This window comes from Sturnira hondurensis, unplaced genomic scaffold (genome assembly GCF_014824575.4).
Source record: "Sturnira hondurensis isolate 20B ecotype Veracruz unplaced genomic scaffold, ASM1482457v3 Scaffold0011291, whole genome shotgun sequence".
Taxonomy (NCBI): domain Eukaryota; kingdom Metazoa; phylum Chordata; class Mammalia; order Chiroptera; family Phyllostomidae; genus Sturnira; species Sturnira hondurensis.
The window spans coordinates 1,120,235-1,146,302 of NW_028083922.1; the positions used below are offsets into that span (position 1 = coordinate 1,120,235).

At 33.9% G+C, this 26,068-nt stretch overlaps 1 protein-coding gene across 1 annotated transcript in view; it reads left to right on the forward strand.

Annotated features, from left to right (window-relative positions):
- Positions 1-26,068, forward strand: part of ASCC3 (activating signal cointegrator 1 complex subunit 3) — a 320,030-nt gene that overhangs the window by 21,875 nt on the left and 272,087 nt on the right. The window contains exons 3-4 of the mRNA XM_037059706.1: positions 944-1,094; positions 19,531-20,090. Coding sequence (XP_036915601.1) covers positions 944-1,094; positions 19,531-20,090 — 711 coding nt within the window. The remainder of the gene's footprint in view (positions 1-943; positions 1,095-19,530; positions 20,091-26,068) is intronic.

Below are 26,068 nucleotides of genomic sequence, written 5' to 3' on the forward strand. Positions count from 1 at the left end.
TCCCCCTCAGGAAAGAAAGTGGCAGATATATTGAGCTTCATTTTAATTTAACTTTTTATTTTTGGAAATATTCAATATATGTGAAAGAGAGAAAAGAGATGAAGCTTTATGTAGTGTGACCCATTGTAACAACTTATTTCAATTTATGGTTAATCTTATTTTGTATCTACATTTGCCCATTTTCGTCTCCTTAAACCTAGATTAATTAGCTCCATTTTTAATTAGAAAACTGAAGCAGGGTAGTAATAATGAATTACTCAATATTATCAGTGCAACCAAGAGAAACATTTCAATTTTTTGTGTGACCCACTACTTTTTCATTTGTTCAAGGGCCTCCTGAATTGTACCAAGTCCAGTGGTATGGAGTAAACATTTTATTGCTTTCTGTTGCAATTCTTGTGAAATCCAAGATTTAAAATGTTAAGAGAAGAGTGTGTATAGCTAAGAACCTCCTGGATTCCCATCCTATTCTAGGACCATACTTAGAAGAACAGTGCTGATTTGAATATATTGAGCTCATCATAGGAATCTGATTTTTTTAAATGCCTTTCATCAAAAGCATGACAGAAGTTCTTACATACAGTATGGTCTAAGCTTTGTTAAAAATAAAGGAGAAATATAGAAAAGAGGTACATGGGACGTTACCTATTGTCATTTGAATGTAGGACATTTTGCTTTTTATTTGACTGTATGAAATGAATTTTGTAATGATTATTCATGGTGATTACAATGGTAAAAAAGCTTTTATTAAAGATAAATAAATAGGATTCTTTTTAATCTTATTCAAATAAGGCTCCTTCTGGGAGTTGTAAATTTGGATGCGAATAGATAAAATGTTGAATTCTTGTGGGTGGTACCAAGTTATATAATATAATACAAAACATGAAGTAAATGATGGATTTGAGAAAACCTTTAACCAGTATGTCTCTATTATGTCTTTCAGATAAAGCGGTCTAAACTTCATGAACAAATTATAGGTTTGGATCTGACATGGAATAAGTTAGTAACATTTTTGAATGAACAACTGGAGAAGAGTGAAATGCAAAGTGTAAATGAAGACTTAAAAGATATATTACAGGCTGCAAAACAAATAGGTATACTTTTGTTTTATTTAAAAACTACTAAGGATCAAAAATACGTTTGTTTTAAATTATATATTATGGAGTGAAAGACTAAAATTTCTAAGCAAACATTCATAATTACTGAAAGACCATCTTATCTCTTAAGGAGCTTAGGATAGAAATTAAACCAGTAATTACTAATGTAATCAAACATGAAGGGTTTATAGCACAGGTGGCAAACACAAGGCCCAAGGGTGAATCCAGCCCTCCACCTTGTTTTATTCATCCCCAGCACCTTGTTTCTCGCTGAGCTCCTTGCCCTTCGTTAGGGACTAGTTACATTTATACAGTCCTAAAATTACATTCAGCCCTTTGAAGGTAACCGTGAGGCTGATGTGCCTCCTAGTGAAAATGAGTTTGACACCTTGATTTAAGGAATTTAGAGTTGGAAAACCACTGCCTTACTTGAAATAAGGATAGGGTAAATTAAAATTTTAATGTAGCTTGAAGGAAACCTTTAAAGTCATGTAGCTCATTTTCTTACAGATGCTCATCTAGCATGTAGTGAAGGGCAACACTGAAGGTGAACTTTGCTTCAAGTCTTGTTATACACTAATATTCTCATCAATTGATTATATTTGGCAGAAATTATAATTAGAGATTATAATTACTGTATGCTTAACACATGTTACTTTCCTGGGGTTGAAAACAAAATTAAAAAAATGACTCCGGTAAAATATCTGAGTTTGTTCATTGACATTTATTATCACATCTCCGACTCTGATAATTAAAAAGTATAGTTAACACTACTATAGTTCTAAATTTTTCTAATTCAGGTTTGTTACCTGCAAAAGGCTTAAACCACTATTCTGGCCCTGGCATCCACCTTTCTCTCTGACTTGGACAGATAAAATCCTTGCCTTCACTAACTGTGTTTCAGACACACAGCCTTTTTGCACTTCCTCAGACCCACTGAGTTGGTGCCTGTTTTGGGGTCTTTGTACCGCTGTTTCCTTTGCTTAGAATGCTAATCCTAGAGTGGTTATTGTTATTCTGAATTCACCTAAAAAATGTTTCCTTAATGAGGCCCTCACTGACCATCCAGTCGTTTATTACCCAGTCACTCTTTATCTTATAAGCCTTGGGAGCATTTTCTCAGTGACATTTATCATTATCTCATATTTTGCTTGTTTATTTTCTGTTTTTTTTTTTTTTGCCACTAAGTACAAGTTTCATGAGAATAGAATCTTATTTTTCTTGTTGAATATTCTGTTCTCAGTGCATAAAATAGTACCTGCATATTTTAGGATCTTAATGCAGTTTCACTTGATAAGTAAATGATAAAAGTTTTCTCAGGTGATTTCTTGGTAGAGAGAAAATTAAATCATTACCATATGCTGGTTGGCAGTTTTTCTTATACCAGCTTTGAAGGGTGTTTCCCTTCAAACACAACCATGTGCATGATGTATCGTGTGTGATGTGTCACACACGAAGGCTTCTTATTTATGCTCATCAACTCTTTAAATTTATTTTTCAAATATTTTGATATAATTTATCATTGGTTTGTATACTGAACTTAATGTTCTCAATGTTTTAAGTTGTGAAAGTACAAAATGAATATCGTGTATGTTTGTGCATTTAGGTGATCTTTTAAAGTTCAAGGGCATTAGTAAAACTTGAGTTTGCTGAAGTCTGGGGGAAACAGAGCTTACTTTGCTGAAATTTGTGGTAGCATTTGTCATATAATCACATTTTATATTTTAAGAATATAGAGGCAGTTAGGTTCGTTGAAAACAATGCAATCTCCAGTCTACCTAGATCACCTTGACTAGGTCCTAACCTTCTGGACTTCACTGTCTTTATTTCTAAGGTGTTAAGGCCACTGCAGGGTGGTATAATGAAGTGCTTTTCAAAAACTACACTGTTCTTCCTCTTCTTTAGTTTCATTATAAAAATGCCTCAGAATATTTAGTGAAAACAGGAGTAAAATATTGAGTACCACAATATTCAGTACCACAACTAAATTATTTCTTTATGTAAATAATGTAGAAATTAGGATGAAAAAAATACCCTTGACTACTTCTCGAATATCTATGACAAGTCAAAAATCAGTGCTTTAAATATCAGTCATTAAACATAATTCTAGGAGTTTTGCCTGTTTGTGAAACATCTGATTCATACTCAGGGACTAATAATATTGCAGAAAAATATTTTTATGTCAGATAAAATCTTAGGGTTGAATTTAGGTAAATGCTCTGTTATGTGTACTTTTTAATGCTATGTTTAAGTGAAATAACTATTAAATGAAACTAACAGTTGACTAGTAGTCAGCTATTCTTTGTGCAATCCTAGATTCTTTCCCTGATATGAAAATACTGCTGATACTTGAAATGTAATTAAAACTAGCAGCTTTGAAAAGATTAGTCTTGTGGTAAACATGTCCTTGTGATTTCTCTTGCTCTTTTAACACAGATATTTTTGGTGTAATTGTATTAAAAATGGTAGAGCAAGAGAATAAGTAAAAACAACAATCATGTATGTTTTAATTGAGTACGATATAATAGTAGGAGGTACTTGTTTAAGACCACGCGCACTGACTAGAGTAATAGGTGTTTCAAGCAGGTGGGGACAGCATGGAATGTGGTGTCCAGTCCTTTCATTTTGTATGTGAAGAAAATAAGGCTCATTAAAGATTTAAGTGAATCCCATGGTTGATTTGTGGTGGAGGTAGGCCTATGCCCAAATTTTGAAACAGAAACATGATGGAAATTCTACATTCTTTACTTTCCTTGTCAAGTTCTGTCAAGTCTACTTTTCAGCTGCTGTTAAAAATCACTTCCTCCACGTGTTTACCATCCTCTAGTTTAAGCCTTCACCATCTGACGTTTGAACTATTGCTTTAGCCTATAGCCTCAGCCTTCTTTCCTTATTCATCTTCTTGCCTGTGACTAGACTGATCTTTGTAAAAAGCAAAGCAAAGCTCATTTTTATTTTCAGCTTATACTTTACACTATATCCTGCAAATGGAATTAGAAAATCTCCTTTATGAGTTGAAGCTATGTACCCTTTCATTTCTTTCCATTCTGTCACATGAGAGCTTTACTCTTAACATATACAACATTTACTCTCTTAATTCCCTGAACAATGCTTACTGTTTTTTCCTCTTTGTCATTTATGTGTTATAGTAACTTTCCCCATGGTGTTCATTTGGGGAAATGCTTCTTATTTCTGAAGAAATGGCTTAGGCTTCATGTATATCTTATTATTCCTTTCTCATCTTAGTAGTATTCCATTAGATTATCATCTATTTCATACTTTTTAAGAGTAGTTTCTCGTTGTTGGATAATTGTTAAACCAGTTCCTTCCCTGAAGGAGTGTGAGTGCCTTGATAATACGGGAATTCCACAGATCACAGCGTCTTTGTACTCTAGTGCTTAATGTGGTATGGGGGATACAGTAGATGCTCAATAAATAAGCGAAGTATTGAATATCCAACCAACATTCCTATATGATCTTTACTACCTCTAATACAGACAGTGTGTTACAAGTGGCAACTGTTGTTATTTTAAAGCATTTTTCTTCTCAGATTTATTTTTTACTATATTCTCATACCTATTTACAATTTTATTCGTCCCTCTTTTTAAAAAATATTTTATTTTCATATTTAGAGAAGAAGAGAGGGAAAGAAACATCAGTGTGCGGTTGCCTCTCATGTATGCCCTACTGGGGACCTGGCCTGCAACCCAGGCATGTGCCCTGACTGGGAATCCAACTGGTGACCCTTTGGTTCATAGGCCAGCGCTCAGTCCACTGAGCCGCACCAACCAGGCTTATTCTTCCCTCTTGATTATTGTAATAATAAAATGGAACTTTAGGGAGAAAATATTATAAACTGTTTAACCGTAGTATTCTTGGCATTTAGTTTTAGTTTATCCAAATACTCATTGGAGACATTGCTACCTTCTCTGGATTTTGGCGGGGAAACACGGTTATATAAACCTGTATTCTGTGTACAATGAAACTGTCAACATTATATGTGCTTCAAATAAAAACTTTTTTTGAAAATAAAGAGGCCAAGATTGAGAATAGTAGTCAGTAAAGTGAATCATGTAGTAAACATGTATCTATGTTACTTACAGTAAGTTTTAAATTATCATAGGAGGTTGATTTTCCTGTATTATTACAGGAGTTTTAACTTTTTCACACCATAGATAGAAACTAGAATGGGGGTCAAGAATGGTGGGAAGGTCCGTAGAAAGACCTGACAGTTCCCTAGTCAGCTCTGTAACTTGGTCTCTTTTCTCCCAAGGCTAGAGTAGGGTGATCTAATGATTTTATTCTGGTCTGGATGCAAATCAGGACTCAGCTGTAAGTGAACTAGTTGCTTTTTTCCCCCAGTATTCACATTATTTTGCCATATACAGATTTTCTTGTTTTACCTTTTCTAATTTATAACCCCTGCTTTGTTTGGGTTTTGACATTTTTATGTATTTTACATTTAATAACTTTTTTTAAAAGAACAATATGAATCAAAAGGTAGATTGGGCAGGACTGACTTACAAAATGTGGTTTAGGGAATTTGGGGATTTTTATGTTTTTGAGTTGTCAGGAAAATAAGATTTTGGTATAAAATGAGGAATCAAAACTGAAGGTTAAAGCAGTTTATAAAGCAATGACTGGAAAAGGAGAGAAATGAAGATAGTAGTAGTGTCTGGCAATTCTGTCTATGGAAGTAAGAGTAGGCATTTAAAATAATAAAGGCCTGTTGTGTATTGGATGAGGCAGGAGATTTTTCAGGAGTTTTGTAAAAAACAGCTATCTTGAAAATTGTAGATTTCAAAAAAGTTCAGAGTTCCACTTGCCATAAATTGGTAGAAAGGTAATTTGGAACAATTTTCTGCAGAGAATAACAGAAAAACTGTAAAATAGAAAACTGTTGGACTACACCACAGTACCTCCAAAGCAGTGAAGAATTATGGGGCCAAGATCTAGAAGCTGAAATAAACCCAGAAAATGAGATCCTGGCATTTGGTCCAATTTTTTCCTGGAGGTGACTGTCTATTTCAGAGGCCAGATGAAAAAGAGGAGGGTGAGAAGATGAGCAGAGCTTTTGACAGATTCAAAGGACTGAGATGACTAAAATACACAAAAGAGGAAATAGAAAATCTGAATATTTGACTGTTAAAGAAATTCAATCTGTAATAAAAAACCTTCACACTAAGAAATCTACTGGGCTGGCCAAAAAGTCTGTATGTTTTTTTTCTATGAAAGACAGTTTTCATTTTCACAAATTAACTTTATTGATTTGGATATTTTGCATATGCTGGCTATCTCCTGCTATTGGCTTCTAGTGGGTACAGACTAAGAGTGCTGTTAAACATCTTCTAATTCATAAGATATCCCCACAGCAAAGAATTATCTGGCTGGAATGTCAGTAGTACCAAGAAGCTTTGCAAACCACTTTTGACACAGTCAGTCACAGCACCTTCTCTGTATACTGCACAAATCTTTTTTTTTGTTTAAGTTGCATTTTTACCTTTCTTGAAATAATAAAGCATCGTTTGCTGAAAATGTTATTTTCTTCCATGTTCAATAATAAAATGGCTGCACAAAATTTCACCAGTTTCGATAAGGTGTTTTTTTTTTAATGAATGTTGAGCACTGCTAGAGCCATTGTATGGAAAAATTGTAATGGACTTTTTGGCCAAGCCAATATATGCCTTAATGGTTTTTTAGGGGGATTTCATATAACGTCATTTAAAAAGGTATGAGGGTATTGCAGATTTAAAAAGGTTATAAACATATAATAACTAAATATAATGTAGTATCTTTGCTTGAATACTAAACCAGAAAAATTTTAAAAAGATATTTTTGGAGGCACTGTAGAAATTTGACCATGTGCTGGGTGTTACTGACCATGAGCTTGCTGTGTGTTTATAGTGAAGTGTCATGAAGACTTCAGTATACATCAGTGGGTTGGTGTAAAAAGAAAAGCCAAGAGATACATGTATGATGAGAGAGGGAACATGTAAATGCACAAAATGTTAATTATTGGGTTCAGAAATAGGGAAAAATAGGGGGGTTTGTGTAAAGTAGTAAAGGTTTAAAAGTTGCATGATTGTGCAGTAGATGAAGCATTTTGTGAATATCTGAAATCCAATTATGGTAAAAAAAATTTTAGTAAATTAGGAATAGAAGAAAACTTAATTGGATAAAGAATATTTATAAACAAAACAACCTAGGTCAAATATATTTAATGATGCAGTGTTGAGAAAGCTTCCCCTCTGAGATAGAGATTTAAACAGGAGTGCCTGTTGCCACTTCTGTTTCTTTCTGTACTACAGGTTCTTGCTAATAAAAGACATGAAAAAGAAAGCACATAAATATTTCTTAAGAACTGCCATTATTTGCATGACTGTATTTTTGAAAATGAAGTTACAAGGTCAGCATAATAGTAATTTTATTTCTGCATACCAGACCATTTTTTTCAAATGTCATTTACAAAAAGCATGTTAAAAAATCATTAAATACCTAGAAGTAGACTTAACTAAGGATGAGCAAAACTTTCTCATGAAAAACTAAAATATTACTGAGAAAAGTTACAAAGGACCTAACTAAAGGGAGGGCTATACAAAGAATTGGAACACTCACTGTTATAAAGATACTTTTATCCAAATTAAGCTATAGATTCAGTGTGATCCCAATCAAAATCTCAGCAGGCTTGTGTTTGTAGGTGTGTGTTTATGCGTGGAAATTGACAATCTGAAAGTTACATTGAAATTGAAAGGCAGAGAACAGCCAAGTCAGCCTTGAAAGATACAAGAGCTTAATCTGTTGGATATTAATATTTATTATAGAGATCAGTAATTTAGTGAGGTGTTGGTCCAAGGGTAGACAAATAGACCAGTGGAATAGAATGAAGTCCAGAAACTTACCCACAGATATTAGGGCACTTGATTTATCATGAAGGTCTTGGAGTAGTGAAATACGGTTCTTTTCAGTACCTGGTTCTGGGTCAAATGTATATATGAAAAACATGTACCTATACAGATAAATCTAAGCAGATTGTAAAATGAGCCATGAAGTACAAAATAATCTTCTAAAAGATAATGTAGAAGACCTTCTTGGTCTTTATATATGAACATATTTGTTCATACAGGGAAAGGTTGGTAAATTGTACTGCATTAAAATTGATTGTTTTTATTCTTTGAGAGTAAAAAGGCAAGTCATATAGTCTCAACATACATAATCAGAAAAGAAATCTTGTATGTACATTAAATAAGAACTCCCACAAAACAATAAGGAAAGGACAGATAATCCCTATATAAAAATGAGCAAGAACCTTGAGCAAGCATTTCACAGATCATAATTGAATGGCCAGGAAGTAAGAGAAGGTTCCCAACCTTATTAGTAATGAGGGAAATGCCATTATATGCCCATAAGAATGGTTAAAATGAAAAAGAGTGGCATGCCAATTGTCGGTGAGGCTCAAGAATATGAAATAAAAATTCTCAACCAGTCCTGGCAGAGTTTAATTTGGCATGACTGCTTTGAGTAATTGTTTGATAGTATCTACTGTGGTTGGATAAGTTAAATTTTCAATCTTTTCATATATTATCCAGTAATGTGTACATAAATATCCAATAAAAATGCCTACACTAATATTTACATAAATATCCAGTAAAAATGCCTGCTCATGTACGCAAAAGAGGCATGCAACCATTATTTGTGATGGCCTTAAGGTGGAAGCAACACAATTCACTGTTAAATACTGACATAGATAAATTATTATTTATAGACTGCCTTTTAGCAATAAGGAACTATATATATAGCTATGTGTTACATTGTGAATGAATCTTATAATGGTGACTGAAAGATGCTAAACACAGAACAGAGAATGATTCTATATACATATGAAATTGAAAACTAGGCATGACTAATCTCTGGTTTCAGAAGTCAGGGTAGTGGCCTTTTGAGGAAGGGAATTTCTGGGGAGCTAATAATGTTCTGTTTCTTAGTTATCCACATTTTATAGGTGTGTGCACTTTATTATAATTCTTTGAGCTATATGTGTATGTTGTATATTCTTACTATATTCAGTAAGTAAGTGTAATTTTCAAAAGTAAATTTTACAAGTGTAAAATCCAATAAGTAAGTGTAATTTTCAATAAGTAAGTAAATTTTACAATAAGTGTAAAATTTATGGCTTTTATATTATTGATTGCCATGAAATATTATAGACTGATAAGAATAAAAAATACGACAGATACCTGTGTATTCCCCATTCAACTTAACACTTGGCTATCTTTCCTCCAGATTTTCTTTTAATAAATAAAATCTTATTAATATGGTTAGAATTACCTGCTCAGTCTCTGGTAATCAATAATCTTAATCTTAAATGTCACAAAATTGATCTTTAGTATTCTCATGACTTTTTATATTTTATGATATTTATACATTCATAAATATATGTATTAGGAATGTATTCAGCTCAAATATCAAAACCTACAGTGACAGAGACTCAAGTTGGTTTATTCACTTTACCTGACAAATTTCCTCTGTAGGATTCAGCAGGTTTTTTTCTCCTTTTAAAGAAGTATTTTTCAATCAAAGTTGACATTTGACATTTATTATTATTATTTTACGTTACTTTCAGGTATGTAGCAGAAAGGTTGCATATTTATGTAATTTGTAATTTACAAAGATCCCCCTGATGAGTGTAGTGGCGCCACCTGGCGTCATACCCGTACAGCAGCTGCATAATGCTAGGGAGGCTCGGCCTTTTCTTCAGGTCTGTTTGACTTCTGGCCATCATGTCTCTGCACTAGATGTTTCCTACTTTAATTTTTTTGAGCAGATTATGTTACTAGATTTTCTAACAGTTGAACCACCTTTGCATTCCTATAATAAACTCTATCTTCTGTAGTTTACTTTTAGATATATGTATGGATACTGTAAGCTAATATTTGGAATATTTGGAACTGTATTTTGTATCATCTTTATTTCATTTTCAGTTTTAAGTTTTCATGAAATTATTTTCCTATACCTTAGGCTAATTTCAAGTTATCAGTTAATGTGTGGTACAGATTTAGTTGTCATTTACTAGTGAATAGCTAATAAATATCGGTAAACCTGTTTCTTCATATATAATATGGTGATGTTACTTCTTTGTATAGTTGTTGTGATGTAAAGCAGAATTACAAAGTACTTCGAATAAAGCCTGGTAAATGGCCGCCAGTGAATAATTTTATTATAGTCTAGATGTGACAGTAGCCATTAGTAAACAGATAGTTTCTCTGTGTGGTTGTATGTTATGGTAGTTATCTATGCCCAATGGTGATGTGGTATGAAAACAGAAGCAACTGTGCTTCTGTAAGTCAGGAAGGAGTTCATAGAGAAGGAAACTTGAGACAGAATTAAGCTTGTGTTTTGAATGTTTCAGGGGCAGAGTTGTTTGTTTTGGTACATATCACAAGAAATACTACAAAATAAAAGCTGAATAACTTAATGAAAATTATAGATGATTTTGCTAATATACTGGCTGTAAAAACAGGCAGTTTTGATTATGTGAGGATGTGGGAAAAACAGTTGAACAGAATATTGTAGTAATGACTAGAGTTGGAAATAGAATCAACTCTTCAGTTTTCTTTAGTTTATTGATATATTATTATTCATTTATAAATTACTCTAATTCCTTAAGCATAAGAAAATGTACACTGCATTCCTTAGTAGAGGCATTTTTAAGGTTGCAGTTAGTTTTCTTTATAGTACTATTAAGCCTATAGGTACTATCTGGTAAATGAATGCTGTACTATGTACAATTTAAAACATGTTTTTTAAAATTTTTTTCCTTGGATATTAAAAAAATAAAATGCCAGTTAAGTCTCAGTAAGTTATATGATTTGTTCAAAGATACACTTTCAAGTTTGTGATGCTCAAAATAATGTTTTTATTATAGGAAGCTTATATATAAAATTGAAACTTTTATGTTAGCTGTTTGGTTGCTTGGAAAGTCAAATTGTAATTTGATGCAGGATTTTATGTACTAGAAATGGTAATGTAGTGGCTGGATGGTAACTTAAAGTCTACACTGTAAGATGAGTATTCACATTTTGTAATGAATATATATAAAATTAAATGGTTGACTTCAAAACATGGTGAATTGCCTTGGCCTCTTTTTAATCTCTTGTACTACTATCTTTCCTACCAAATATGTTTCTCTATTTACTTTCCTTTCATTATTTGCTCACCCTGAAGGCAGTTCCTTCAAATTACTGTATTGAACATTTCTTGAATACTTTGCCTACTTAATGCAAGGTTTTCCTGGAGGATTTTTGATGTACAAGAGTTATACAAAAAAATAAATGAATGTCTTAGCCAATTTTAAACTAATACCAAATATATTATTCAATATATTTCCCAAAAAGCCGAATTGCAAATACTTGCTTTTCTTAGGTTTGATAATTTGAAAGATAGTATAATGCAGAAAGAAAAAAAAATCTTTGCTCTTGTAGTTTTATTAGAATGTTATTACCATGTGATGATTTTAGATACCGCACTTGTTAAAAAGTACACTCATAGGCATTGGAGGTGAGTATGTAGAGGGAAAAACTGATGGTATTGTGGGATAGTGTATGTTTAAGTGAAATCATTGTTTTTGCTGGTACAAATAGCTAACATATGAGGGAGGACCCAAAACCCCCCAGACTTTATTGATAAAAAATTGTGTATTTATTTATTACATGTTTAAACTTCAGTCACCTTCAAAGTACTCTTCATTTGATGTGATACACTTATTGAGAAGTTTGACCACTGCTTAAAACAATTTTTGAAGTAATCAATTTTGATGCCTTTTAGTGCTGCTTCTGTTTTTTTGTTTGTTTGTTTTTTGTTTTACTTCTTCCACTTGGGGTGGTGGAGAAGGTTTCCTTTTCAGGAAGTTTTTCATCTCGGGAGACAAAAGAAAAGCTGCTTGGGGTGAGATTGGATGAATAGAGAGGTTGGGGCACAGGAGTCATGCCGTTTTTTGGTCACAACTGCTGAACCCTCAGCATGGTGTGGGCACAGGTGCACTTGGTAAATCACCCATCATGAAATGGGCCAGTGCATTGAAAAAGTCTGGAAACAAACTTCACTGAAGCTGAATGCAGCCTTTCACAACAACGCCAGCTGTTCCACAGATAGAGACGGGTTCCTAGAACACTTACCTAATGGTGGAGGCCTGTACTACAAGGGGCCTACCCTCCAGAAGATAATTCTGTTTTTTTGAGGGAGGGTCCCCTCTCGTATATGTAAAAGAAATAATTATTTTTTAGTTAAAACCAATTAGCTAATCTCTATTCAAATATAACATGTTCATAATAGTTTGCCTATCTTGATTATGTTTTTAGCAAACTTGAGCTTTATACTGATGCAGAGTTTTAATACTATATTTATAGTCACAGATCAAGTGTCAGGGATAAAATGGACATTTAAAGTCTGGACATAACATAAAAAATAAGTTTGCTTGCTTTGAACATTTCATTATTAGCATTATAAATATAAAAGATATTTGTAAGTATTTTCTACTAACATTGTAGATTTAACTGGTCAAGAAACTCATTTATTGACAACTTTCCAATTGGATATTTAGCAATTAAGCATGCAAAGAGTTGATGGATATTTTTATTCAATTAAAATTTCCTACTCATCCCTTTTAAAGAATCTCTCAAGTATTAAAGTAGGCTATTTAAAAAGTTATGATATACAGCCCTGGCTGGTGTAGCTCAGTGGATTGAGCATGGGCCTGTGAAGCAGGGGGTCGCTGGTTCGATTCCCAGTCAGGGAACATGCCTGGGTTGCAGGCCAAGTCCCCAGTAGGGAACACATGAGAGGCAACCACACATTGATGTTTCTCTCCCACTGTTTCTCCTTCCCTTCCCCTCTCCCTAAAAAATAAATAAATAAAATATTTAAAAAAAAACACTGATGCCCAGTTTCCTTAAAAAAAAAGTTACGATATATAGCTCTTTAATTCTTAATATTTTGCAATAAAAGGAAAATACAGAAGCAATTTATGTGTTGTAGATGATTAAGTCATCAATCTCATTTAAAGCATTGTTTTATAATAATGTTATGGTAATCAGTTGCCAATTACCTTTTTAGAGTTTACTGTACGTTTCACATCTCATTTGCACTCAATACAACTGTGGAGTGGGCAGGGCAAGTATTTATTATTAATAAGAAGTATTGTAGTGATCTTCTAAGTGTATCTCTTTAAATATGTTGCAGTTGAAGTGCCAGGTGTATAATAAAGCTGTTATACTGGTTTACAGTCTATCTTGTTCAGAGTTAGACAGCTAGAAAGTTAGATGTACACGTGGTTAGATATTGAGAGTAAATTCCTTAAAGGTTTGGAGGTTGTTAAGTTTCACTCAAGCTTTTACCAGTTATTTAGTGTATCTTCTTTACCAAGGTTTTATCTCAAGGATAAAACTAACTGAAAATTCTTGTTCTCCTCAGAAAGTTAAGTGCAGTCAGTGATGTGAAACAGAAACACTTTTACAGTTGGGAGCAAATATTAACTAACTTAAGATCTCAGTTTACAGGGGTGTCCAACCTTTTGGTGTCTCTGGGCCACACTGGAAGAAGAGTTGTCTTGGGCCACACATTAAATATGTTGCAACACATAATCACCAAAAAAAAATCACAATATTTTAAGTAAATTTACAATTTTGTGTTGGGCGCATTCATAGCCATCCTGGGCTGCATGCACCAGGAGGTCGCAGGTTGGACATCTCTGACAGATTACTCAGAACTGAATTGTGTGTGAGATATAAAGGGAAATCAACAAAAAGATCGTTTGTAAACAAGATCCCCAGTTAATCCAACATGTTTAATTTTGGATATAGTGTAAGAAAACAAGAACTTGATTACTTATTACAAATTTTCACTCCAGAAGTGCCCCACTCTCGTTTTCCAGTGGCTCCCCATTAGTTCCTTCTATGTGACGAAGGTGCGCTGGTTCAGCCTGCCAGTGGAGCAGCAGAGGGGCCCTCGGGTTTCCTGTAGGCTTCCCTTCTAATCCCAGTTTGTTGAGAGGAAATGGGGCCTGTCAGAACCTTGACAAGTCGGACATTTAATTGCCTTTATTTTCTTCATATTTTTCCCTGTTTTTTAAGCACCTTTTTTAAAAAAAGATTTTATTTGTTTATCTTTAGAGAGGAAGGAAAGGAGGGGGAGAGAAGTATCAATGTATGGTTGCCTCTGACTGGGAATGGAACCATGATTGTGTGGTTCGCAGGCCTGTGCTCAATCCACTGAGCCACACCTGCCAGGGCTATTTTAAGTCCGTTTTTAAAAGACTTAGCCCAAAGGTTACTTCAAATGTATATTATCTATATTTTTGGTTAGATAATTCATGACTTCTGGATCCATCAGTATGCTGTGCTTTATGCAGCAGAATTTGAAACTTTATTGATTTACTTTTTTAGGTAAATGTAATGATTTAAAATCTGCTGCCACTCACTATATCAAGAGGTATTGTACTGGATTTTTTTTTTAAAGATTTTATTTATTTATCTTTAGAGGGGAAGGGAAGGAGAGAAGGAGAGAAATATCAATTTACGGTTGCCTTTTGTGAGTCCCCTGCTTGGGAAATGGCTTGCAACCCAGGCATGTGCCCTGACTGGGAATCGAACCCTGATTGTGTGGTTTGCAGGCCCCCGCTCAATCCACTGATCTCTGCCAGCCAGGGCTTTTAAGCACCTCTTATATTTTTCAGTCAGCAAAAGATGTAAGAGCTGGATTCATTGGTGAGCTGTACGAACAAGTCAGGGTGATTTCTTTGTCGCTGCTCCAGCTGCAGCCCCAATTCCTGCTCCCGTCCTGAGCCGCCTTCTCATCCAGGTCTGCTGACAGTGGTGACCCCCTAAAATGACTGCACCATCACTTACAGATGGAGCGCTGGAACAGGGCGCTGGAACGCCTGTCTCTGCCTTCAGGCAGGGGGGGGTGATGGGTGGAGAATATTGTGTATTAGCACTCCAGAGATATTCTTTTTGTGCAGTTGCTGCTCTTTCTTTGTTAGATAGTGATAACAAATAGCATTTGCTCGAGAGCTTCTCAATTACTGGAATTTAAGAACTTCTGAGTAACATACTTCAAAGATTCACTTTTACAAAATATTTTGAGGAACATTTGTCCATTCTTAGCAGTCCAACTCAAATATATGGAGTAGGTTGTGCAGAATTAGAGTTAGTAATTAGGTAAGGGTATTAACATGTATTCAGGATATTATGCAGAACCATTATCCAACTAAGATTACAGTTTTATGGGCTATGGAAAGAGATGTAGATGTAAAATATGATGTAGATATATTTTCTTTTTTTAATTTGTATTAATAAGTACTGTTTTTTAAATTGTTCTAAGCCAGCCCCAGCTGGTGTGGCTCAGTGGGTCGAGCTCCAGCCTCCATCGAGAGTGGAGTGTAACCAGTTTAGTTCCCATTGGAGGCACATGCATGTGTTGCTGGCTGGTCCCCAGTAGGGGGCGTGCGACAGGCAACCCGCACATTGATGTTTCTCTCCCTTTCTTTCCCTCTCTTTCCCCTTTCTCTAAAAATAAATAAATAAAATCCAAAAAAATTAAAGTGAATTGTTTTAAGCCAGTGGTTTTTATCAAAATACAGTGGTCCTCATATTAGCTGCATCAGCATCTCCTGGGCATTTGTTAGAAATGCAGATTCTCAGGCCTAGTCCCAAGCAGAAGCACCATAATCTGTGTTTTAAACAAGACCCCTAGTGATTCTGATACACATTCTATTTGAGAACCAGTGGTCTAAGGTAATAATTAAGTTATCTTCTGATTATACAAGCAAAATTAGTACAAGATATAGTAAATAAACATTTTGTTTACTTATTAAACTTTTTTTAAAAATTTTATTTTATTTTATTTTTTTAGAGAGGGGAAGGTGGGGGAGAATGAGAGGGAGCAAAATGTCAATGTGTGTTGCCTTTTGAGCTCCCCCTACGTAGGACCTGGCCTGCAACCCACACATTTGCCTGACTGGGAATCAAACCAGTGACCCTTTGGTTTTCAGGCCAACACTCAATCCCCTGAGCCACACTAGCCAGGGCAAATTTTAAACATTTTTAATGTTTTCTAAAAATTTTGTCATTCTCAGAATCCTGGTCTTCAAATGTTTTCAGATATGTCTCTAAAAGACCGTGTAAACATGATACTTTGCCTGTTATAATTAGTAAAATTCATAAAAAATCAGTGCATTCACTAAAGATACTTTATAATGAGACATTTTGAGTTGTGTTCCTCAATAGTCTTTGAATAACATTTTCTAAAACCTCAATAGAGGACATTCATTTTATTTAAAAATTTAACCATATCCAGTTAAATTTGTAATAGTAGCTTGTGATTAAAGGAAAACACTTTCTTGCAACATTTCCTTAGTAAAGCAAGATTTTGTCAAAATCTGTCCTGAATATCATTCTATACTGGAGATCTTTTTCAATGGTAAGGATTAAGCCAATTGTAGATATTTTGATTAAATATAAATCACATGAGTTAATTCTTTAAGAATTTTTAGTGTAGGGATTTATTACCCCCTGCCCCTGCTAACATTGTCTCATTGTCAAAGTGTAATCTTTTGCTGTTATTGAATCAATAAGTAAAATTTGTGAAACATGAAAAAAATATTTAAATACATTTTATTGATTATGCTATTTCAGTTGTCCCAATTTCCCCCTTTGACCCCCTCTACCCAGCACCTTCCATTCCCTCCTGCAGCGCCCCCCCCCCCCACCTTAGTTCATGTCCTTGGGTCATACATACACATTCTTTGGCTACTCCATTTCTTATACTGTTCTTTAACACCCCCCTGTCTATTCTGTATCTACAAATTTGTACTTCTGTTTTTCTTTTTAGTATATTGATTATGCTGTTACAGTTGTCTCATTTTTTTCTCCTCTTTATCCCCCTCCACCCTGCTCTCTCCTTTCCCTCCAGCATCCCCCCCTTAGTTTATGTCCATGGGTTGTACATATAAGTCCTTTGGCTTCTCCATTTCCTATACTATTCTTAGCCGCCCCCTGTCTATTTTTGTGCTGATTCATAACTTACTTTTTCTCCCACTTAGTATATTGTGTAGTTTATACCAACATATATGAATCCATTGCATTTCATTTAATGAACACAATATGTAGGGTTGGGCAAAAGTATGTTTATACAGTTGCGAGTACATGAAATAGTTTAATAATTATAATAATAATTATAATTACAAGAGTATTATAGTTCTATTATATTCTTGTAATATAATAATTAATTATTATATTTCTTGCCATATGAATAACTACTTTTGCCCCACCCTGTACATGGCTGTAACATAGTTTTACTAGTAACCTAAAAATGGTTGTTTAAGTTAATTCTACTTCTGATAATAAGGTAAGACTATTTTTCCACTTACTGCTTTGTTTTATAATGTGATTTTTAATTTGTTTATTTAGTAAAAAGTATTAGAGATAAATCTACTTTATAGGAACTTACAAGAAGTCAATGTGGTGTAGTGCAGAGAATTCTTGTTTAAGAATTAGTCTGCTTTGAAACTTGTTTAATAACTAAATGGCTGTTTGATCTCCTTGAAATTAATTAACTCTGAGTCTCCATTTTAGCAACTGTAAGGTGAAGGTAATTTTGCTAAGAAGAATTGAGATAATGTGAAAGTACTTGCTGAATTGTTAAGAAAAATTCCAAGATGTAAAACGTCCTTACAAAAGAGTACATATTAAAATCTTAGATATAGAATGAGTTTGTAAATGTGAATTCCATTTTTGCTCATACTTTAGTAGTCCCAACCCTGTGGAATGATCACAGTCCCTAAATTATCTAAAAGCTTAGTTCTGTAAGTGTCATATGTAGACTTAGTAAATTGTACATTAATGCTATTCAGTTAATGTAAAAGCACTGTTTAATTTATAGATGGTTTTTGTCATGTATTTTCCTAAATGCTAAAAGAATAATGTCAGTTGGTGTTTTGTAAATTCTTTAAAAATCATAAAAATAGACTTCATACTAGAAGAAATTGTAAATACTAGACATATACACTGTAAGTTGTTTATCGCTACTCATATAAATTGTTAGTTTTCTGCACATTTGTGTAAACATCATACAGGGTAAGAAGTTATCGAGGCAGTGTGGTGTGGTGTACACACACTTGTCTGGTGTTGTTGAGGCCTGGATTCAGTTTAACTCAGAAAATCTCTGTTGATGTACCTATAAGGGGTTGGGAATAGTAAGAGAATATAACTGTGTACATGATACTGCACTTAACCTTGAAAGAGGTAATTAAGCTTGATTCTGAAAATGGGTAGGATTTGAACAATCGGAGTCCTTGAAGAAGTTTAAATATAGGCCTGGATATAGGCATAGAATGGGACAGGACCCGGTTTCTGGATGTTAAGAAATTCTTGTTGACTGGGCCAGAAAATGTGCAATAGCCAATAAGGCTGGAAAAAAAGAGGATGGTGGGGGGTCAGCCTTTGGCATGACTTGAAATCAACGTATAGGAGTTTGGGTTAAATTACGGAGCTGTAGTAAGCTGTGCAGGATTTGTAACCAAATACGGTGTGATTGCAGTCATGGTTTCAGGAAGGTGATACTGGTGTATTATATTCTTAAACTAACTTTAGCAGTATTACCTTAGGTAAGTCACATTGACTTTTGGAGCCCTCTGGAGATTGCAATTCTTATTTTATATTTTTTTGATTTAAAAATATTCTTTGGATTCTATGAAACAAATATAATTTTTTTCTTTTATTTAAAAAAATAAGATACTGGGTATGAGAGATTAATGCCTTAAAGAAATTAGGGGCTGCTACTTTACTTCCTCTTTGTTAAGAAATTTACTTCTAGTCTCTTTTGAACAAGATTATTTTTTAGTTTTATAATGTGGCCATTAATTCTATTTCTGTACGTTCTTTATGGTATTAAATGCTTTTGAATGGAAATCATATAAATTTATTTCTTTCCATCCCAGATTTACAGTACAAATTATAAAGAAAGTTACAGATCCTCTAGGGCTTCCTTCTAGCTCCAGAAGTCTATGATTCCTTTTTTTTTTTTCTCTTTGCACCTGTTTTGGTTTATTTAACCAGCTCATAAAGTCACTTTTTAAAATTTGGTCTTAAATAAGTTTTAGATCATGCTTTAAATTGTTTTTAAAAAGAGGTAAAGGGTTATTACTAGGTAGTTTCTCTACTTGGATATGGAATAATTACTGATTACTTACTTACCTAATACAGTTCTTTGGGAATTTGGGGGTGTACTTAAAGGAGTTTTTCTACTCTTAAATTGATTATCTTTATCAGTGTGTTTTTACTGTTGGATTTAGTCAGCAGAATATTATTAGTAGTGTTTTTGAAGATGGTACATTGAATGACGATTCATTTGAGCTAATACTGTTTCTTTTGTCTTTGGGTAGTTGGAACAGATCATGGAAAAGAAGCCATTGAAAGTGCGGCTGCCTTTCTCTTCAAGACATTTCACTTGAAGGACTCTGTTGGTCACAAGGAGACAAAGGCTATCAAACAGATGTTCGGTCCCTTTCCATCGTCATCTGCCACTACAGCTTGTAATGCTACCAATAGAATTACTTCTCGTTTCCATCCAGACAGTCTTACTGCTCTTGTCCAGATGACAAATGAGGAATATGATGACAGGGTTTTATTTGGTAATAATTTAGCATTTTCATTTGACATGCATGATTTGGACCACTTTGACGAACTGCCGGTAAATGGTGAACCCCAGAAAACTATAAGCCTAGATTACAAGAAGTTTCTGAATGAACATTTTCAGGAGCATTCCACTCCAGAGGTCAAACCTGTGGAGAAAACAAATGACTCCTTTTTGTGGTGTGAAGTTGAGAAGTACTTAAATGCAACTTCAAATGAAATGGCCAAAGCAACAAGAATAGAAGATCTTTGCTGTACTTTATATGATATGCTTGCTTCTGTTAAAAGTGGTGATGAACTTCAGAATGAGGTATAGTTGAAGTTATTGAAGTTTTTCACTAATGTGAACTTTCTTAATGAAATAGGCTTTTTAAACATGGGTGGTAGTCAAAAAAAAAGTACTTCTTTGATACTGTGTTTCAGTATGTAGCCAAATATGTAGCCAAATGGTTTTACATGGTAGGCATGTTTGTCTTTTCACTGGGTAAGAGTATAACGGAGGTGTGTGAGTATAATGAATAGCGGATGAGTCAGAAGGTAGTCAGTAGGGGGTTCAAATGTCCTGGTTACTGAGACAATCGTAGTTAAATCTGTGGTTAAACTGTAGTGATTAGTAGTACTCCTCCTCCTAACAAAGTACAGACTTGCATGATAAACTATATGGTACCCTAGTAATAAAGGTTAACATTTGAATAGCATTTATACTTCTAAGAATTCTTTGATGAAACTATAACAAACTTCAAACTATTAGAAATTCTATCTGTGTATTAAGTGATTTATTAATTTAGAAAAATACTTTTGATTACTTTCTGTGTTTGAAAGAAAATGCTTTGAAAAACAAATACATCTAGAAATAATTGGACTATTTTATATGACTTTCTTTTTATAATCTACCTCATCACAAGGTCAAACTGAATTCATGCATCCATCTATTCATTGTATATTTGTTGAATGCTCACTCTTTATTAGGTACAGTGCTAGCTGCTGGTTGTAAAAGGATGAATAAGATAGCTACCTTGCTCTCAGGGAATTAATTGTTCAGTAGGAGGAGACATTTCAAGTCCATTCAAATACTGTAGGTATTATGATAGTATATACAAAGAAAACAGGGCATTAAATAGCCGTTCATAGATTCTGTAGAACTAGTATGATAGGAAAAGTACTCATAGAAGAGGTTAAGCTAGAGTCAATCAAGTCTTAAAACATGACTGGATTTAATTAACTTTTTAAAGTGGACCAGATAGATAGTATATTTTAGGTGTGAGAAAGAACATGGTGTGTTTACAGAGTTACAATCTGTACAGTGAGGGGTACAGGATGCAAACCAGAGGTAGTGAAAGACAATGTGGGCAGACAGGTAGGGGCCAAATAATGTAAGACCTTATGCGCTTTGTTAAGGTGTATTATATATCAGCCATTCTAAAACTCGTAGCTGTGCCCTGTGTGGTCTGCTTCAGTGATTGTTTCAACCAGGTTTTAATGGACAGTTTAATATGTGAGTGTTTCACATTCCACCAGTGACTTAATTAGTTGAATTTTATATGGTTCATTCCTCAGTGTTTTGGTGTTTCTATCTGAATGAAAATAAATATTATGATACTCTTCTTTTGTTCTACAGCATAGATTATTCATACTTTCATATTAGATTCCTTTCTACATGATTATATTGTTATAGCAAATTTTCTGTAATGTTTCAGTACTGTCACTCGCCCACTGTTACTCTCATTTTAGGCTGTGCTATAGTTTACCTATGTGTTATCTATGTACTTTTATATCCCTCACTTAAGCTGGAAAACGTTTAATTAAAAGGGTATTCAGTTTATATGATAGCAGAGATTATTTCCATTTTTAAAGGATTTTATTTATTTATTTTTAAAGAAAGGGAAGGAGAAAGAGAGGGAGAGAAGCATCAATGTATGGTTGCCTCTTCCATGCCTCCTTCTGGGGACCTGGCCCACAACCCAGGCATGTGCCCTGAATGGGAATCAAACTGGCAACCTTTTGATTCACAGACCAGCACTCAATCCACTGAGCCACACCAGCCAGAGCTATTTCCATTTCTTTTAGAGCTTTTAGTTAACTGTATGGGATAGGAATATTTAAATAATCAGGCTGTGTACTGTTGCCCCAGAATTTTAGAACATATTTTTACATGTAACTTTAAAGACATATACAAAAACCTACATCTACGCTGCAGCTATTTTTGCTCAACATATGAACAGGTTCTGAATTTAGTTTAGTGACATATTGACTGTTGATACAGCTCTTATTTTGTTTGTTTGTTTGTTTTTTGTTTGATTTTAACGGTCTTTGGTAAAACAGGAAACATATTAATGAAAAATATGAGACTATTGGAGATGTATGGGAGTATACTATATATCCCTTGGCATTATTTTAATATTAAACACTATTTGCAGAGTTATTAATGCTGATGTAAATATTGATGGATTCTTTGTATAATCAATTAGTTCTTAGAAAAAGTGAATTTTAAATTGTATTGACATCATAGTTTGCTTTTGTGCAGATGGGGCTTATTCTTTATAGCGTTTGTGATTTGTTGTTTGCTGTTAGCCTTATCTCTTGACTCTGTGCAGATGGCGTTACTTGAACCATGCAAGTTTATTTCTGAACCTAACCCTGTTCCAGATATGCGCCTGGTCCTAAGAAGTAGGAATTACTTGATTTGGTTGATATCTGAGGGAAGACTATATTTTTAATACTTATTTGCTATGTAAATGATTCCAGAATCTTTTGAAATTTTGATGTAGAATAATTAGTATGATTTAATACAGTGATTCTCAGATGTTTTGTTTTCAAAACTCCTTTACACCCTTAAAAACTGAGGATCTTATAGAGCTTTTCTTTATGTTGTCTATATATTCTATTAATTTTGTTATAAATTAAAACAAAATTTTTAATATATTAAGTGTTTTAATAGTTGTTTACTAAATTACTTAAAACAATACTAAATCCGCGTCATACCCCATGGAGGGTTATACTCACTTTATACTCATGGGAGGATGAAAATGAAAGAGGCAACTAATATTTTAGTTATATCATGAAAATAATTTTGACCTCGTGGCCTCTTGAAAGGATCTTGAAAACAACTGATTTAGTGTGTATACTGTAGTTTGGTAAGAAGAGCATAATGATGTTTTTGGTACCTAGAATAGGGTATTTAAAATGTTGTGAGGAATGATTAACATTAATGCTGTATGAAAAGGTTATCCTATTAAGTGTTACACATTCTTTTTGGAAGTCTTAGAACTGCTGAAAAATAAGGAAGCGACCAGTGTCAACCAGGTTGAATTAAAAGCATCCTTTCAGCTATGAGGATGAAATATGTGCTGCTTTTTCTCTAGTCTTTTCCCCAAATAATCACAAGAACCCTTCCCCAACCCCCAAGTCTGAATAGAGCTGTTCCATTTGGTGAAACTACACATTAAAACTTAGAGAATGGACCTGGCTGGGGTGGCTCAGTGGATTGAGTATTAGCCTGGGAGCTGTAAGGGTCACTGGTTCAATTCCCAATCTAGGGCACATGCCTGGGTTGCAGGCCAGGTTCCCATTTGTGGGTGCACGAGAGGCAGCTACTCATTGATATTTCTCTCCCTCTCTTTCTCCCTCCCTTCCCCTCTGTAAAAAATAAGTAAATAAAATCTTTTTTTAAAAAAGACTTAAAAGAATGTTTATTAGTATTACAGAATTTTCCTACCCAATGTAGTGTTTGTGTATCTAGCATTCTATCCAAATGGTGGTCCCATTTAAGGTGTACTAATATTTCTGAAGAGTTTCTTAATTCAAAGGCCGTCCTATGACATATGATAGCAGTTATATTTTTTCTTTCTTAATCTTTGTATTTTGAACACTTCAGTGCTCCATAGATCTAGCAGTATTGATATGTATAATGCTTTTCATCATCTTGTCTTCAGAGATGTGAAGCTTTCAGTTGATTTGCCAACCTAAGAACAACTAACCTAATAATTTCATAGCAAAAGTACTTAAGACTATAGTTGACTCTTGAATAACGTGGGGGTTTACAACCCTGCTGACCACACATAAAGTCAAAAATCCATATATAACTTTTGACTCCCCCCAAAATTGACTACTGGTATCCTACTGTTAACTGGAACCCTTACCAATTACATAAACATTTGATTATCACATACAGGATGGGGCAAAATCAGATGTACAGTTGTGAGTATACAAAACAGGATGTTCATTCTTGTGTTATTATTTATTAATGTATTATTTTCCATAAGAACGACTGTGTAAACCTACTTTTGCCCCACCCTGTATATTATATGTTATGTTCAGTATATACTGTATTCTTATAATAAACTAGAGAAAAGGCAATGTTAAGAATCATAAGAGACATATTTACAGTATTTATTGAAAAAATTTGTGTGTAAGACTCACACAGTTGAAACTCACACTGTTCAAGGGTCAACTGTATTTTCTCATGACCCTTAGTGGGTCTCGTTTTTTGCTGTTATACTGTCCTTTTTCTTTTTAATTGGGAGACTTTGCTTTTGTCTAGCACCTGTTTTTCTTCATTATTCTCATAGTAGTGATTCTGAGGTCCAATCTGGGAGCAGTTCCTGAACCTTGGGATGTGATGCATCTGGGTTTGAATAGCTCAACTTACTGGAAGATAGGTTATTCCTTACTACATTTCCCCTCACCAAAGGTACTGTATTTTGCCATGTGTAATGCACACTCATGTATAATGTATAATATGCACCCACATTTTTGGCCCAAACTTTCAGGAAAAATATCTTTCATTTTAATTTTTTAATACAGTTATTTATTTATATTTAGAAACAAAACCAATTCTTATATTCCAGGGTATTATTTTGCATGCAAGTGTCATTATTGCTTTCTAGAGTTACACTTTTAATGCATGAGCATAAATAAAAGAATTAAAAACACTGACAGAGATACAGAATTAGTACCACCAGTATATAATGTGCATCCTTATTTTGCCCCCCCAAATTTGGAGAAAAACCCTGGCTGGTGTGGTTAAGTGGATTGAGTGCTGGCCTGTGAAACAAAGGGTCTCTGGTTCCATTCCCAGTCTAGGGCACATTCCTGCGTTGTGGGCGAGGCCCTCAATAGAGGTTGCCAAAAGGTAACCAAACACTGATGTTTTTTTCCCTCTCTTTCTCCCTCCCTTCCCCTCTTGAAAAATAAATAAATAAAATCATTCAAAAATTGGGGCAAAAAAGTCTGCATTATACACCACAAAATACGGTAGCATTTCAATATTTATGGTACATTTTTCCTGTTGTAAGCTAATCTGTGTAGGAGAAGATACAAGCAAAGTGAGAATGGACTGCTTCTCTCATCTTTCCCAAGGAAAGAACATGTCCTGATTTTATTTCTTTGCTTCAAACACTGATGAAAGGACTCTTTTTGTTATTTCTCCCGGTTTTGTATGCCTAGATTTTTTTATTGATTTAATTTATAGACCCCACTATTAGAGGCTTTTAAAAACTTATATTTGTCAATATGTTTGTTTTTATTGCATTTTTGATACCTTTTTCCTGTGTTTCTCAAATGTTCAGTTTATAGCTATAGTGTTGGCCATAGTGTTTTATTAAAATCCAATCATGTTTTCTCTTTTTACTCCATTTCATATTTTAATACCACCTATTGTATTCATACAAGTTTATTTTTCTAACTTTGGAAATATATCATTGTAGAATATTTAGCGCACCCTTATACACAATATGAAGGATCTAAGTCATCTGTAATCTTGCTGTTATCCAGCCATAACCATTGTATTTTGAAGTATATATATTTTAAATTATAAATAATTTTAAAATGGGTCATGCAATGTATATAATATTATATTTTTGTCACTTCTATACATGTTTTTATGATAATGCTATATAATAAAATTTAATGACTACAGAGTATTACATTTATGTCCATATCCTAGTTTATTAAATTAATACTCTTATTGAAGATTTATTACACCCAGCATTTCCCTACAAAACATTGCAGTAATATTCTTATGTTAAATATTTGCTCATACATATTTTTCTTTGAATATTTTCTATCAGTGAAAAGTTTGCATCCAAAAGTACTAACAAAGTACTCTCCTGAAAGAATCTCCCAGTGTATATTCTGCCTGTAGTGTAGGATTGTCCCTGCACTTAAGTCTTTTCCAATCCTGTTATACTTTAAAAAAAAAAATGCTTGCCTATTTAGTACGCAGAAAATGGTAACTCAATTTCAATTAAATTTTTATTATTACTGAAATTAAAGATTTTTTTAGGCCAC